Source organism: Poromitra crassiceps, assembly GCF_964638095.1.
Source record: "Poromitra crassiceps genome assembly, chromosome: 1".
Classification (NCBI taxonomy): Eukaryota; Metazoa; Chordata; class Actinopteri; order Beryciformes; family Melamphaidae; genus Poromitra; species Poromitra crassiceps.
This window is the reverse complement of record NC_139623.1, coordinates 67,012,412-67,029,768: the sequence shown is the minus strand read 5'-3', so window position 1 is coordinate 67,029,768 and position 17,357 is coordinate 67,012,412. Positions and strand designations below refer to the sequence as shown.

At 42.4% G+C, this 17,357-nt stretch overlaps 1 protein-coding gene across 3 annotated transcripts in view; it reads left to right on the top strand.

The window, feature by feature from the left end:
* The window catches only part of cnot10 (CCR4-NOT transcription complex, subunit 10), a 60,841-nt gene that overhangs the window by 1,982 nt on the left and 41,502 nt on the right, over positions 1-17,357 (top strand). For 2 of the 3 annotated variants that reach the window (XM_083633398.1, XM_083633396.1), the window contains exons 3-9: positions 4,431-4,592; positions 4,748-4,898; positions 8,703-8,842; positions 11,789-11,872; positions 12,073-12,156; positions 14,428-14,545; positions 15,086-15,235. In XM_083633398.1, coding sequence (XP_083489524.1) covers positions 4,431-4,592; positions 4,748-4,898; positions 8,703-8,842; positions 11,789-11,872; positions 12,073-12,156; positions 14,428-14,545; positions 15,086-15,235 — 889 coding nt within the window. The remainder of the gene's footprint in view (positions 1-4,430; positions 4,593-4,747; positions 4,899-8,702; positions 8,843-11,788; positions 11,873-12,072; positions 12,157-14,427; positions 14,546-15,085; positions 15,236-17,357) is intronic. The other variant, XM_083633397.1, reaches the window with a different exon arrangement.

The following is a 17,357-nucleotide window of genomic DNA, read 5'->3' as shown; positions in this document are numbered from 1 at the left end:
CGCGTCAGCAGGCTCTTCCCGAGGAGAGCGCCACAACACGCTGAATCCCACTCGATTTGGGGGCGGAACACGCCAGGATTGGCCAAAGCCCAATCCAGTCGCCAGAATTGTCAAATCAAATCATCGACATTGCTACTATGACCCGCCTCTCAACCTGTCATCTCAGACAAGTTATGTTTTCAGTCTGAAACGGACTCCGACCCACGCACCACTTGGGCTCCGTTGGGTTCATTTCGACTTTAAACAATGACAGAGGGACCAAGCGATTTGTATCCACACAAAAAACCTGTCTGAAGTCATCAGTTTGGGATCATTTCATCTACGGAAAGGAGGACCAGGGGGTTGTTCAGGATGATGGCTCTCCAATATGCAAAACATGCTGAAAAAAAGTCGTAGCTAAAGGGTCCAACACTTCCAACATCTTTATCACCATCCAGCTTTACCTGCCCAACTAGAAAAGGTAATGCACAAAGTAACTGAGTAAAATAAACATTAGATCATTAAAAAGTAAATAGGCAATGTATGACAGTTGATGATAACACTAAAATGTATTACCCACACCCATTATATTTCCCCTAGGGGATCAATAAAAGTTAGTAAAACATTTAAATAGTAAAAATCAATTAGAAAGTCATTACTGCAAGTCCAATCAAAGTTAATCTAGGCATGGCATATTTTGACTGTATTGTTTGTATTGTTGGGGCCGGTGCAGAATGCAGCAGGGCCCTTACATTCGACTCTGTCGCTGCATTTGCGCACCCATCCTGGCCGAGTAAATGTCTTTCCAGTCCGGTGTCCGGTAGGTGGCGGTAATGCACCTCTGGCTAATAAACACATACCGTAAATTCCGGACTATAAGGCGCACCGGGGAATAAGCCGCACCTGCAAAGTTGACTATTTTTTTCTTATATAAGCCGCACCGGACTATAAGCCGCGGGTGTTTTAATGGTATTTTTTTATTATTATTTTTTTTTTTTTTTTATTGTGTTTTAATGTTTAATTACCATATGTAATGCTCCCATTTATTAACATTTCAACAAAACAACATAACACAACACCACCTGTGTTGTTATTTACAGTGCACACAGTGTCATACAGTGTGGTGAAAAGAGGGCAAGAGAGGAAATTAAAACAGAAGTGGCTTTATAGTTAGAAAGAGTGCTAAAAAAGAGTTTTTTTTTTTTTTTTTTTGGAAAAAATCCATAGATAAGCCGCACCGTTATATAAGCCGCAGGGGCCAAAAAAGGCCAAAAAACGGGAAAAAAGGTGCGGCTTATAGTCCGGAATTTACGGTAGTTGCCTTGAACCAATGGTGACTGGTGAAAAGTGAAAAAGCTCTCTCTGCTCTGTCTGCTTCATGTGTGGGCGTGCCGACTCCCGACACACAGGAGGACAGACACAGCGAGTGAAAAAAGCTCTCTCTGACTCTGTCTGCTTCATGTGTGGGCGTGCCGACTCCCGACACACAGGAGGACAGACAGCGAAAATGGCAGCGGCTTCTAGGGATGGGCATTTTAAGCAATTTAAATAGTCTATTATGAACGAGTGCTCAAGCACTCGCGCGGGGGGCGCGGGCTGTGTGATTACTATGGTAATGTCTGAGCAGGGGTAATCTGCTGTGTATGGGGCTGTTCACACATAACGTTTGCATTTTTGCATGGAAAAAGCGCTACCTGGAGCATTTTTTTGTCAGGAGAGGGACTGACTGTGATGATATTAGGTGACGCTAAGCTAACATCATTCTAAAGCCTACCTTTAGACAGTATCTCCGGTTGGAGTAGCGCTTTGGAGCAGACAAGTTGTGAAACAAGCGAAGGCATTTCATTTCCAATACATGTCCATTGTTGCTGAATAGTGATCACCATAATGCGATTGTCTCCCAAAAAGTGATTATTTCTCCACATTTCTTGTGACTAACGTTATGGGAAACGACAGTGTAGTCAGTAAACTAGTGCAACGTTTTGAATGAGTTTTATCGGGCGTGCGCTATGAAGAAGCGTGCTTCTCATTCGGGAGAATATCTCCAGGCAGCTTTTTTCGGGAAGAGCTGGAAAACCTCCGGTTAAAACTTTCAAAATAATGTTACTTAAACAAAAGTAAATAGCTTATTGATGCATGTTGGAGGAGAAAAGGTATTTCAATGAATGAAGCAGCAAACCTTGTATCAAAATACTCGTTGTGATGTTATATGGCGTGAAACTGTGGCTGTAACGCATTACTCAAAATAAATAAGGTTACAATAAGCGTTTTATTTTGAAAGCAACAAAGCGGATGACGTACTAGTACATTCTGGCTGACTTGACGCCCGGCCGTGCAGAAGGTGCTTCAACGCGACCAAAGCGAAAGGCTCAAACACATCGAACCTGGCTAAACATCTTGCCGACAGGCACCCCGACCTGTTCAAAGAGTTTAAAGACCGACAGGTTAGCGAACGTGAACGATAAACATACATGCCCTCAAATAAGTCAAACGAGTATTGTGTGACAAGCGAACTTGTTTCACTGAAAAAGTTCGCTTGTCACAATAGCCTACTCGTTTACAGTGAAACACGAGGCAATGTGCTCGAGCACAGATCTCTGCCAAGGAAGGAGCAAGTCATGACATGTAACGTTTAGGGGAGGGGACATCAGATGACTGCATACCATGTACAATATTTAATAGCACTATGGGCCATAGTGTTATATTTGAATTTTGGGCCATAGTCTATGGCCCTCAATTCCAGTGTTATTAAAGCTTTTACATGGTAAGCAGTCATCTGATCTCACCTATCCTAATATTTACAATAATCCCAATTATTAATGATATACGAATTCATTGTAAAAAAAACACCTAGCCTACACGTATGGGGGGGGGGGGGGAGGCTGGGAATACACCACATAATAAGCCTACATTTCAATAGCCTACATTTATGTGTGAAAATAATATATATTACTAGATTAACCATAAATCTGGCACTTCATGTTAATGAAGCTTAAACCCAGGATTATTAACCCACATAGGCTACACTACAGCACAGGCACACTACACAAATGACTCAATACAGCTTGGCAGAGTTTTACTGAGCACACCGGCCCTATGCCAGGTTTCGACCTGGCCTTGTTTGTCTTTCAAAAGGCAGAAACTGTTAAAAAAAATTCTGGGGAAAATACAATAAAACCTCTATTCAAAGAATGCTCATGTGATTTTTATACGGCCACAATAATAATAATGAAACTGTTTTTTCCTCATACTATAATCGTACATCAAAATGTATCATCATTGCATCCCTAAACTGAAACTGAATGACTGAGTCCTGAGTGGTAGCGAGTAAGTTGGTTAAACTCACACCACAAAGGCCAAGGGAGCTTAGCTCTCTTGCCATAGTGGTTAGCACGTGCGCTTTGGAAGCGGTGGATTGAATCCCGCTCCATCCCTGGGCAAGCCCTTAACATGGGTTGCTGCCAGCACTGTCTACACAAAGCAGGCTACATTGGTGCCGTGACCCGGATGCCCAGTGGGTGTGGAGTGAGTTTAGGGGGGGTGAGTGTAACCGAATGACTGCGAGTCCTGAGTGGTAGCAACTAAGTTGGTTAAACTCACTCCCCAGTATAAAGGCCCATTAATCAACTCCTGGCATAGTGGTTAGTGCGTGCGCTTTGGAAGCGGGAGGTCAGTGGATCGAATCCCACTCCACCCCGGGGCAAGCCCTTAAAATGGGTCGCTGGCGCTGCCAGGACTGTCTACGCAACACAGCTTACATATGAAAGAATACAAGACTAATGACCTTTTCTGAATATTGAGGTAAATTCATCATATATGTGATTAACCAAGAACATTTATTTCTATAGAGTACCGCACTCAGGGATGACGTGTTTTTATTCAAATTTCAAGACTCATTTTAAGCCATAGAGTGAGTAAACGTAACTACAAACGAGGAATTTGACTTGGCGCAAATAGCTTCAAATAGCAGAAGTAGGCTAACCCAGAAGTCATGCACTTCCTGGTTCCCTCGTTGGGAAGTCAATGGGATTTTTGTATGGGTATCTGGATTAAATGCCTGAAATAAGTTCTGCGGTTAACTAAAGTTTATGAAACTGCAAACTTTGTCTTCAGTAAGATAATCTTCACAAATGAGGACCACTTTTATGATTTCTGAAACATTTTCTGAAAATCGCGATTTAAAAAAATCGCATTTACAGAACTAATGGATGTGTGTCAGGCTATATAGGTTGTTACCTTCAGTTCACGTCTCTGTCTTGTCAGCCCATCGTGAAACACAGAAGGGAGAGAAACTAGCATGATGACAGCGAAACGCAGTCGAGACCCTAACACTGAGTTGAAATGAAATGCACACAAATTAGGCAGATAATATAAATAAACATATTTGGATTCATTCAGGGGGGATGGTAGGGGAACAGTATGCTGCCTTCACTGACTTTTGTTTCTCACAGGCTGGGAAGTATGACGAGTCTCTCAAACACCTTGAAATGCTGCAAGATCTCAACAAAGAGGACTACAAGATCGCACTGAATAAAGCTGTTGCAGAATTTTACAAAAGCGGCCAAAGTACCACAGGAACTCTGAAGCAGACTCTAATGGCAATGAAAAACCAGGTAAGGGTTGAAATGTGTGTTTTCTCATGTCCTTCGATTCATGTTAGCCCCAGTGCAGCTAATTGTTGCTCGTTCTAGAGAAACACTGACGTTTATTGGCTTCTTCACAAGATATCTTGTACTTCATCATCCATCATGTCTTTTCCTCCCTCAAGGTTCACACATCAGTGGAGGACATTGACGGGTTGGATGATGTTGAAAATTGTTTTCTGTACTACAATCAAGCCATCATTCACTATCATATGCGGCAGTACTCTGAGGCCATCTCCATAGGAGAGAAACTCTACCAGTTTCTTGAACCATTTGGTACGTTATTACTTTTACTTTACTTTATTGGCATTTAGCAGCCGCTTTTATCCAAAGTGACGTACAGAGAGCTATGTACAGCACAGAAATAAAGACAGATAGAAAAACAGTAAAAACCAGCAGCAAACAAAATGTATAGACAGCACAGTAATAAAAACAGATTCACAAAACAACCAGATATGATACAAGAATATCAAAGTGCATACAGTTCAGTGTTTAAAACAATGAACAGCTGGTGCAGGAAGAGTTCATGTTATGGTGGTTGATGGGATGTTTGATATAGCTATTATATAATAGTATTAATTGGTATGATCATGAACACAGGGTTTCTGTGGGGTCTTAAAAAGTCTAAATATATATATATTTATAATATAGGTTATTATAGCAGCACAATTAGACAATGATGTATTGATGTTTAAAAATGCTACACATAGCGGGCCATATCCTGCACACAGTGCAATGGCAAAATCTTTGCTAGTTTCTAGCACTCAAAATCTCCCTTCTTTTAATTACCACCGGGTCAGTACATCAAAGCACCGGTTCAGTACATCAAAGCACCGGGTCAGTACATCAAAGCACCGGGTCAGTACATCAAAGCACCGGGTCAGTACATCAAAGCACCGGGTCAGTACATCAAAGCACTGGGCCTAAGATATGGCCCAGTAGCTTTAATGTGGCATGGCTTGTAGGGGTGCTCTGATCCGGCTAAGCCACGATCCGATCCGATTCCGATTCCTGGGGTCACGATCCGATTCCAGAATCGATTCTCGATTCCAACGATTCTCGATTCCAGAATCGAGAATCGATTCTCAATTATGTAGTTTTATATTGCAATAACACACAAAGGTAAATATAAGACAAAAAATGACAAATGTATTAATGCTGAACTTCAAATTGAACTTCTGTATTACAGTCAGGGCCCAAATTCATTTTGCAAACTAGGGGGGAATTCCCCCCTTATGTTCTTCAGATAAGATGGATTTATAGGCTGGGGGGGATCTGTAGACTTTGAGAAGGATTTATAGGTTTTGGGGGGAATACATTAACCAGAGTTCTTAAGTGCAAGAGGTGGTGGCACCGTGGCAGTACAGTACACAAATGACATGAACATTTGGACACTTATTCAGCCGGTATCTTCCATGTTGCTTTCAGGTGCACTGTAAAAAAAAAAAAAAAAAAGATTTTTTTATTTTTTTATTTTTATTTTTTTTACAATTTTAAGAATCGATTCTTGGGAGTTTGGAATCGATCCAGGAATCGTGGCATTAAGAATCGCGATCCTTTCAGAATCGATTTTTTGGAGCACCCCTAATGGCTTGATAGTCTTAGTAACAGCGCCGGGTTACCTGGCAACCCGCCTCCATTTGAAAGCGTCGTCGCAGCGAGCCGGAAAAGGTGCGAATGGTCAGCTCATTCATAAAAAGATTACAGGGGAAATCACCTCATGTATCAAGAAAGTGCAGGAGTGAAAGTAAAAAAAGTAGCCTATACAATCATGACTGCAGGGACGCCAGGAGGAATGCTCCGTGCGGTTAGGCTTTATGCTCAAACGATGTTGACATTAGTAGGTACAATTAACGGATATAATAATAAGCTTCAGAGGGCTATAGCTGTCTGTGGCGAGTTGGTCTGAGGTTATTCCCTCTCGAAATCAGCTCTGTGCATTCCCTTACGGCGGGTTTACACATACGCCTAGAGCGACGCTTTAAGCAACGCTTTAAGCTACGCCTACGCATATAGGCATTGCTTCATGCACGCCTGGCGCCTATTTTCGTTCACACAGGACGCCACACTGAAGCCCCACTCTGCGCTACGCTGATCACATGAGCAGTGGTTTTTTATACTTTTCAGATCTGATTTATAGCATGGGTGAGTCCTCTTTTTTATTGCAATGTGCAAGTGACGATGTCTGTCTATTTCCTGGCCCGCTGTAATTGTTATTTTCCCTCGGGTAATCATGTGACTATGAGTCATCAACACCATGAGTGATACATGCATTGAGACAGGGGGGGTATATATACATCTGACAGAAAAGACGTTAATAGAGGAACACATGAAGGACAGCTCTCCTACTATGCACTCGTTAATTCGCGCTCCACCCTCCCTTTTGGGCAAACTCGGTAGAAAATATGGCCCAAGTCCACCAGAAACAACAGCCAGCTTGACAGTTCAGCACGCCTAGAGCTGAAAAATAGAACAGACGCCTAAACGATAAATGCAGCGCAGCGCGAGCGTGGCTTCAGCGCAGCGTGGCAGCGGTATGTGTGAACGCTCTCGTCTGTTAACAAGGACGCCTAAATTTTAGGCGTTGCTTTAAGCGTCGCTCTAGGCGTATGTGTAAACCCGCCGTTACAATTACAAAAACTACTAACGTTAAGTAGTCATGTGCATTTATAGCCTCTACTATTACTACTATATGTTTGATATACGGGCGCTCGTTCATTCATCATACAGTAGCCTAGGCTACACTAACCTATGAAAATATTAATTTGGGCTAGGAGGAGCAGGAAATCCCTCCGCTCGCCTTTCAATCCGGGAGCAGGGGATTTCACCTGAAAGTACACAGCAGCACGGGAATGTGGCCGTGCTGCTTGGCTCTGTGTGAAAGCAATTTCTGTGGCGAGGGTGCGGTCTTTGCGGGACTCCTAAACGGCAATTTTTGCGCGATCTGTGTGTGAAAGAGCCTATAGTGTCTTTATAGTCAAGTCAAGTTTATTTGTATAGCACATTTCATACACAGAGGCAATTCAAAGTGCTTCACATAAAATGGTTGACACAAGAAAAGAAAAGAAGAGAATAAAATGGACATTTAAAAGCATCACAACAAAACTTAAAAAAATAGTATAAGAAGTGCATTAAGCAACAGGCGCAGCAGTTGCAAAAAGAGCTAAAAACTTATAGAGGACTCATTGGGTTTGCATAATAGAATAAATCAATTTATCTATATTGAGTCCCCCGACATCATGACTATATAAGAAACATGACTACACACATATAAAACTCAGGTCTGGGTACGGTGTCCAGTGTTTCCCACAGGATTTTGAGTATTTGTGGTGGGGGACCGCAGACCCCCTAGGGGGATGCGGGGGCATGCCCCCTGTGAGATTTTTTTAAACATTTTAAAGTAAAATGCATGAATTTGGTGTACTTTGAGAAAGCTTAAGAGCAAAATTAAAAGGCTAGATCTATGAAGAACATGTCATCATTACTGTGCTGTGGGTTTACAATGACAAACTAAATTTCTCCCTGTAGGTCAGGGATACTCAACTTGCTTTGCCACTTTCGTGAAATGATAGAAGGCGAGGGGCCAGTTAATAAACAAACAATATAATTTTTTCTGTAGCGGATTGTAGGTTTTTGGGGTGTCAGCCGGAGTTTAGGCTGACAATGTTGTGCACACCGGATAGTTAGTTAGGTTAAGTTAGTTAGGTTAAGTACATACATAAGTGCCTGGGTAGCGAGCAGATGGCGGTATTTGACAATTTAGCAGCTAAATCATAGATTATTGAAAGATATTCCATATTCCAGACTGAAATGCTATAACAGAAGTATTGGCCAGAATGACATGAACATTTATTGGACACTTATTATTATTTTTTTGGTCAACATCCTTTTGTGGCGGCCCGCCACAAATTCCTTTATGTATGGGAAACACTGGTGTCCTCTTATAGTGGACACCATCACTTTATAGTGTCTTTATAGTGTCTTTATAGTGTTATTATAGTCAGGTGTATTATAGTGTCTTTATAGTGTTGTTATAGTGTTAGTGTTATTCTAGTGTCTTGATAGTGTTATTTGTCCTAGAAGAGAAGTTTGCTCAGGCGGTGTGCTTCCTGCTGGTGGATCTGTACCTGCTAACCTTCCAGCCAGAGAAGGCCCTGCACCTCCTCGCTGTGCTGGACAAACTCTCTGTACAAGGGAACAACAAGAACGGCAAAGGAGAGGTACTCCACCACAACAAGTTAATTTAGCATGAAAGCCATGGAGTTACTTTATGTTCAACATGACACATCTCCCATTGTCTTTTATGCATCAAATGTATTGTTCTTAAATACTGAATAATGAAGTGAAAATGTTGCGTTTTGTATTAGCTAAAGCTGGGCTCAAACTATATGCTTTTTAAAATCCTAGGCCAATTTGAAATCAGGTTGCACCACAAACATAAGGAGAAACGTCACAGATTTTCAGATTCAGATTTTATTTACTCTAGACCACATTTGTGGTATGGAGTACAAAGAAAACAAAGGACATCATACAGTGGTGAACAACCAGAATACATCTTTGTTTTACATAAAAAGAGGTAGGACATTGCTCAAAAAGGCACCCAGGTTACGTATCGTATTAGTCCCTGGTTTCGTTGACTGCAGTAACAAAATGAGGTTAAACACAGACGGGCGATTTACAAAAAAAGAAGGCAGGTACTTATTTCTGTTCTCTACAAGGCTTACATTTTTAATCTCATCTCCCAAACAATTATCATTACATAAAGTACAGAATCTTTGCTTCCTCTCCAGACCTTTATACTGTATCTTCCTATGACTTTGGGGGTTCTGTTATTAGAGACCCGGAGGTTACAGATGGCCTGACTGTACCTCCTGTTTTCACAAAGTAAATAATTTTCAAACTTGAAGTCTTGTTTAAATTCACAATATAAATCACATGATGGCATGTGATTTATGTGGAGTTCAGAATGCCATTTCTGCAAAAACTGATCTTTTAACCTCTGTTCAACTGCCAGCTTCAACCAGTTAATATTGTCACACCTTTGGTCCAACCAAATGTAAGAAAAACCACATTCATCGACATCTAGTATTTGCTGGACAGATGTGATCCATGGTGAGACATCTTTTCTAAAATCCCACCTAAGCTCACACCACAAGTTTAGAACATGACAGTGCTTCAGTCACACACAGTACAAGATATTATTAAGATGATCTTCCCTGATGGAGCTTCTGTATGCCACAACTAGGGCTGGGCAATTATGGTCAAAATGATAATCATGATTATTTTGATCAATATTGAGATCACGATTATTTAACATGGGGGGGATGGCAACACATCAAGACGCATAAAAATAAATGGCCGCACACTTCTCCATAATCTAGTTCCGATAAAACGGATTAAAACCTTTGTACTCACACAGCAGATTACCCCTGCTTTAGTCATCAGCCTATCTCACAACACAGCAGATTACCCCTGCTTTAGTCATCAGCCTATCACAACACAGCAGATTACCCCTGCTTTAGTCATCAGCCTATCAGAACAATTTTAGCACATACCCACATTTTAACACATACCCACCGATGATAGGGAGGGAAAAATCAGTCGTATGTTTGATTTTTATGCCTCCGCCGGCGATAGCCAGGCCGGAGGCATTATGGATCCGGCTTGTCCGTACGTACGTCCGATGTTCGTTAATGCGATATCTGAGGAACGCCTTGATGGAATTTCATCAAATTATAAGTTGTATAAGTTATAATTAAAAAAGTCAAAGGCCAAGGTCACTGTGACCTCTCGAACGCCATTTTCAAGCTTGTTAACGCCATATCTCAGGAATGTCTTGACGGAATTTCATCAAATTTGCCTCAAACATCGACTTGAACTCAAGCATGAACTGATTAGATTTTGGTGGTCAAAGGTCAAGGTCACTGTGACCTCTCGAATGCCATTTTCAAGATTGTTAACGCGATATCTCAGGAATGCCTTGACGGAATTGAATAAAATTTGCCTCAAACCTCCACTTGCACTCAAGGATAAACTGATTAGATTTTGATGGTTAAAGGTCAAAGTTCAAGGTCACTGTGACCTCACACACCCAATTTCCAAGCTCTGTAACGCAACATCTCAGGAGCGCCTTGACGGAATTTCTTCCAATTTGCCTCAAATGACGATTTGGACTCAAGAATGAACTAATGGCGGAGGCATAAATCCGCGGTGCGGTCGTTCTAGTTCATGAAGAGAAAGCACTGGTATCGATACTGTTCCAAATTAGTATTGTATCAGTTTATACTTGTTCACACGATGCCTCAAACTGCTGTTTCTGTCTCATAGCAGGTCACTCTTCTGCAGGCCTGATGAAAGAGCATAGTTCAGCCACATTATCTGAGAGTACATAGAGAAAATTAACACGTTCACTGCCAATGACGTGTTGGTACGTCAAAAAAAATCCAACGGTTGACTGCCAATGACGTGTTGATACGTCAAAAAATAAATAAATAAAGGAGCCGCCGAACGTGTACAACCCATTCCACCGACCCACTAAGTGGCGACAGTGCTCTCCACACTAGAAAAAGCCGAGCCAAAACTGCAGGGGAACGCGCGATGAAACCATTCTCATACTGTAAAATGGATTGGCGAAAACGCTTTCGCTTTCGCGCTGATTGCTGGCGGTGGGGGATTGCAAATTTGCATAATAGATTATGGGTGCAACACAGTTTAAGTTCAGCTTAAGTTCAAGTTCAGCTTAAATTTTCAGACGCTGAAACCATGCTGTATTCAAGTGCTAATGCCTACATAACTACTAACTCTACAAACTAACTCTTTTAGACAGAGAAAGCACACATTCTATTAGTTCTTTTGAGATATTTTGTGTTCACAAAATCTTAGCAGAAAAGAATCCTCGGGTCTTGAAAGATGAGCCAGAATCCTCAAAAAAACCCTCTGGCAGAAGCTACCTACAGTAAAAAAAAAACGGCTGGCAGTGAATGTGTTAAAAAAATACATTTCATTGGCCAAAGCATGCAAGAATGTTATTTTGATGTAGTCGTATCTACCTCAGGCTGCTAACTAAAAATGGCATTCCAACAGGAAAACAAAAAAAACATGCATATTTAAAAGCATAATGAAATTATGCCATTGACGATGTATTGACTCCTTTTGTTGAATTCCAGAACAACAATTCAAACAAAGATGGGGCACACCATAAGGCAGAGCTCATGGCCATGATTGAGGCAGCCAAATCAAAGATGCACCAGGTAGGATTTCTATTCATACATGGTCTAATTCATTTCCCCCCTGTTGGAGAAAATATAAGTTCCATGCCATTTCCTATTCAATAAGCTAATAGTTGCCTAATAATTGCATACGCATAATTATGCTATAAGTTAACGAGTGGAAATTCCATTCTCTAACACCCCCCGTCTTCCAATCCTCAACTGATGTTTTGTTGTTCCAGTACAAAGTGAGAGCCTACATTCAGATGAAATCATCCAAGGCATGTAAGAGGGAGATCAAATCGGTGATGAACACAGCGGGGAATGTGAGTCCAATGTTTTTGTTTTTTTGTCACTTACATTTTTATTGACAACAAAAGAAATGAAATACATTACAGACAAGGGGGGGAACATGATATAAAATAAAAGATAAAAGCTTGGGGTAAGTCTCTCCTTTTGGCATTATGTTATTCAGTTAACATCTCCATAACGGTGTCCTCTTTTGGTGTCTTGTACATGGTCCGTTTTCCCCATTTACTCTCCATTTTTTCCTCTTGTAGCCTCAGGATGTGTGTCAGTTTTTGAGTCTAATGTTTTGATGCCATTCATTCATTCAAAATAAAAACTTGGTAGAACATAGAATGACTCAAGCGGGGGGGGGGGGGGGGGGGGGGGACCATAGAGACTACTCAAGCGGGGGGGGACCATAGAGACTACTCAAGCGGGGGGGACCATAGAGACACTCAAGCGGGGGGGGGGGGACACCATAGAGACACTCAAGCGGGGGGGGGGGACCATAGAGACACTCAAGTGGGGGGGGGGGGGGCATAGAGACACTCAAGCGGGGGGGGGGGGGGGGGGGACCATAGAGACACTCAAAAAAAAAAACTCGTGACGGGACAAGCCCCGTCTTTTATTGTCACACGAACACCACAACACATGCGGCCACAACACACTCATGCTGACGGTGGCCGGTGAAAAGTGTCCTGCATTTAACCCATCCAGGCATGTCCTTTCCTCCGGGGGGGCAGGCCAGGAGCAGTGGTCGCTTTCTCGTACAGCGCCCGGGGACCAACTTCGGATGTTGTCGTCACTGGTCGGATGACGATGACGATCTGATCTTCTGCATGTTTTTAGTGGGGGGGTTATATACGGAGGGACCCCCTGGGGGAGCACGGGGAGAACATGCAAACTCCACACAGAGAGAAAGGCCCTTTCGACGAGATACCCCACCTGGGCAGTAGGCACTGAAGATATGGGGGGGAACACAACCACAGCGCCCACAGTGTCCCAGGCGAGAATCGAACTCAGGACCTTCTGACTGTGAGGCGACAGCTCTACCACTGACCATAGAGACACTCAAGCGGGGGGGGGACCATAGAGACACTCAAGCGGGGGGGGGGGGGACCATAGAGACACTCAAGCGGGGGGGGACCATAGAGACACTCAAGCGGGGGGGGGGACCATAGAGACACTCAATCGGGGGGGGGGGGACCATAGAGACACTCAAGCGGGGGTGGGGGACCATAGAGACACTGCGGAGTGCGTCATTCAGAAACCACAGCCAAAGTGGGGGGAAACAAAAAACAAAAACTGGCAATGGCTTCCTTATTTTGCTCAGGAGTACACAAAAACTTGAATTGGCGATTTTTTACATGTGTTATCTGCGCAGCCCACTACACAACAGCTTTTAGCTATGTTTAATTCAAGGAAAATTACGCTGGTGTATGGAAGTGAATGGAGAGCTTTCCCCTGTGATGGGCGTGGCCTATTTCATGCAGTGTCTCTATGGTCATGGTCTGGGTGAATACTCGATTCTGATTGTCTGCAGGGTGTCCATTATTTTCTGATAACTAAATGTACACCTACTAAGTATTTCCAGTCAAACTGTCTGTTCACCTTTTCTAAATGAATGCGCTGGCTACAGTGGCTAGGCTATGAGCCTGAAACGAGCAATTTACAGCAGCGTCTGTGTAGGAAGCTATGCGTCACTTCAGTTCCCCATGAAATCCACAGGATGGCGACAAGCTGCAAGAAATAGTTGGGCTACACTGCCCCTCTCCACTTAATGCTAAATTTAGTTTGCATCACACATCCAATTCACTATTCAAACTCGCTAACGTTATGTCAGGCCAGGTTATATAAACCCTCCTTGGCTGTCATCATTTGTGAAAATATTTATTCATTTGGGGACAATGGATAATTAGCCTGTCTTGATGTTAAACTGTTACTGGAAATTATATTTACTGTTTGTCAACCGAACGCAATGTTATTGACTTTGAAAGTTGCTAGCATAACATTAACTTTCTGGCTCTGAGCCAAAGGGTTCTATGATGAGCTGAGCACAGTGAGCAGACTATACCTCCCATTGCTAACTGGTATCCAAGGTTTGTCCTATTTACTGGAGCAGTGAACGTTTCCATTGCATGAGAAGCTGACGGGATGGTAATGATTGTTCCAGGTATTAGTCGGTTTCCCATGTGTTTTCAAGGAAATGGGAGTTATTATGACTTGCGGGTTAATGCCGTCGTGCATTAACCCCTTACTTGTTGATGTTGCTTCTCTTTCTGAGCCGTGTATCTCGTCTCCTCCACCAGTCGGCGCCGTCACTCTTTCTGAAGAGCAACTTTGAGTACCTGAGAGGAAACTACCGTAAAGCAGTGAAGCTGCTGAACAGCTCCAACATTGCAGAGCACCCCGGGGCCATCAAGACAGGTGACCAGTCTCTCTGAACATAAGGCTTACTTAAGGCTTACAGGTGCACCAATAGGTTTTTCACAACCGATGGGCGTAACAATCCAAGTTCCCTCACTCATCTAGCCTAGTATTGGTCTACTATGAAACTAGAACAAGTACACCTGTCATTTATTAATTGGATCAAGTTATACACTGACTATTGTGACGACCGCCGCCAGTCTAATATAAGAAAAGAATGGGACAAATCCCCCCCCCCCCCGCCCCCGCCAGTTAACAGATAGAGTTTATTCAGAATCAAATAAAGAAGAATGTGTTAATAAGACACAATAAAACATAACTTGTGTAGCTAAGACTCCAACAATAGGTACTAGTATAGGCCTATGAATTTCAAATAGCAGTATTTTCATGTCAGGAGATTTTTGTTATATTTGGTCCGAAGCACCTGCCGTTGTAATGTCAATATAGGGAAAATTAATTTACACAGCAGTGACATTTGATCCTTTCTCACAGACGCAAGTTGATGGTATTGTGCATGTTTCCCCAACTTGTCTTGTTCAGGTGAATGCGTACGATGTATGTTCTGGAACAACCTGGGCTGCATACACTTTGCAATGGGGAAACATAACCTGGGCATTTTCTACTTCAAGAAGGCCCTGCAAGAGAATGACCACACGTGTGCACAGCTTGGAGATGGCGGCAGCGGACCATGTGAGTTGGAGGTAGCACTGTGTGCGTGCGTGCGTGCGTGCGTGCACCATGACACAACATATTTGAATGTGTTTATTCCAGAGATGGGGACTTGGACTTGCGTCTTGGATTCGAGTCGCACTTAAGTCGCACAGTGACTTGAGACCTGACTTGAGACTCGTGCTCAAAATACTTGAGACTCGAGATTTGGGACTTGTGAACAATCTGTAATTTTGTGTGTGTGTGTCTTTTTCCATTAACATTAAGGAAATGTCTATTAATAATAATCTCAACTATTCAATGCTGATAATGTATGGCATACAGCAGGGGTTTTCAAAGTGTGGGAGAGTGAGCCTCCCCTGAGATAACATATCAACAGCTGACCCTCCCCCCCCCATTATTATTGCCATTAGGGCTGCACGATATATCGTTTACACATCGTCATCGCAATGTGCGCATGCGCGATAGTCACATCGCAGGACGTGCGATGTCAAAAGCAAATTAACTCGTCATGTTGCTTGATAAACTCTCACTTTAGGGGTAGCCTACTGAGTGAAATGCAGTCTCTCTCAAAGGAGAGAGACGCCCCGCTACTGTACTCACTCATTTAGTGCTTAGCTTCAACACAACACACATGCACAGAGCTCAATTGAATTATTTTTGCTTATGTTGCGTTGCTGACAGTAGCCGATGTGATTGCGGAGGCGGACTTGTCCACAGCTTACAGCGCACTAGCATACAGCAGGCTGGCTGCTGTAACTCAACATGTCCGTGGAGTGGAGATATTTACTCTTGAAACACCAAAAAGCAAGACCGCAACTTATAATGACACGAAGGCTAAAGTGATTACTGAGAAGTTGTCCGTGTTATCACTGCGGCTGTCTCTCCCCTTCAGGCTCTGATGATGCATCACATGATAGCAGTAACGTTACGGTAGAGTTAATCATACATAGCGACTCATTTACACAAAACATGTCAGTGAAAATAAAAAGACAAGAGACATATCTGGGCAATTAAATGTATATTTATTACTTTTCACGAATGAATTGTTTGTCACCGGTCGGCTGCATGTGAATCCTCTCGTCTCTCTGTACTGCCCTGCCTGCGTGCGCTCAAAAACCGGAACTCCCCAAATGCGGAGTGTACCACTTGGTAGTTTCTGGAGGGGGTTTCCGGGGGGTCAGACCAAGTGTATAAAGTGGCAGGGGTGTTTCATTGTTGATTTATTGAAACATTAGAAGAACGAAAGAAGTTGAAAGCAGTGATTATAATCAATTAAATCTAATGTTTTTCTGCAAATAGCATCATTGGGAGGTAGATACTGGCACTCAATATTAGGGGTGGGCAATATAACAATTGTATATCAATATTGTGATATGAGACTATATGGTCTTAGATGTTGGATATGGTAATATGGTGATACAGCATACATGTTGTCTTTCCCTGGTTTTAAAGGCTGCATTACACTAAGTGTAGGCTAGTGACATTTTAAAGTAGAATGTCATAACTCACTCACTTTTTCATGTATGTAAGTCATGGAAATCCATTGGTCAAAATGTGTATGCACCCTGATAGATGATGCTCTCAGGCCTACCAGATGGACTCCTCTACAAAATCACCCCAATCATTCTAGAAGTATTATTTTCTTTAAAATAGAGCTATTCTGGTAATCTGGTGAAAATCTGTACTTTTTCATATCGCAATATATATCGCAGGGGTGGGGAATATCGCAATGTCAGTTTTTTCCAATATCGTGCAGCCCTAATTGCCATTATTACTATTATTGTTGTATGGTCCAATTGAGCATAAAAACGAGTTCCAAAAATGTTGTAAACATCTTCATCATATTCTTTAACATTTTAAAATATCTTTATCCTTTTTTTTTCTCCAAATATCTTCTTTTAAACTTCTTTATCCACTCTGAAGGACTTTTAATCCATTTTCTTTGAACACATCTGTATTATAACTAGCGGGATACCCGCCCCGTGCCGTGCAGTGTATCAGTGTAAATGTTGGTATGGACTGTGTGTGCTGCAGGCTGGCCAGTGCTGACAGACCGTTCCCCAGCCCCACAAATGTCATAAAATTAATCAGAAATAGCTCCCGAACAGTATATATGAGTATATATATACGTCATATATTT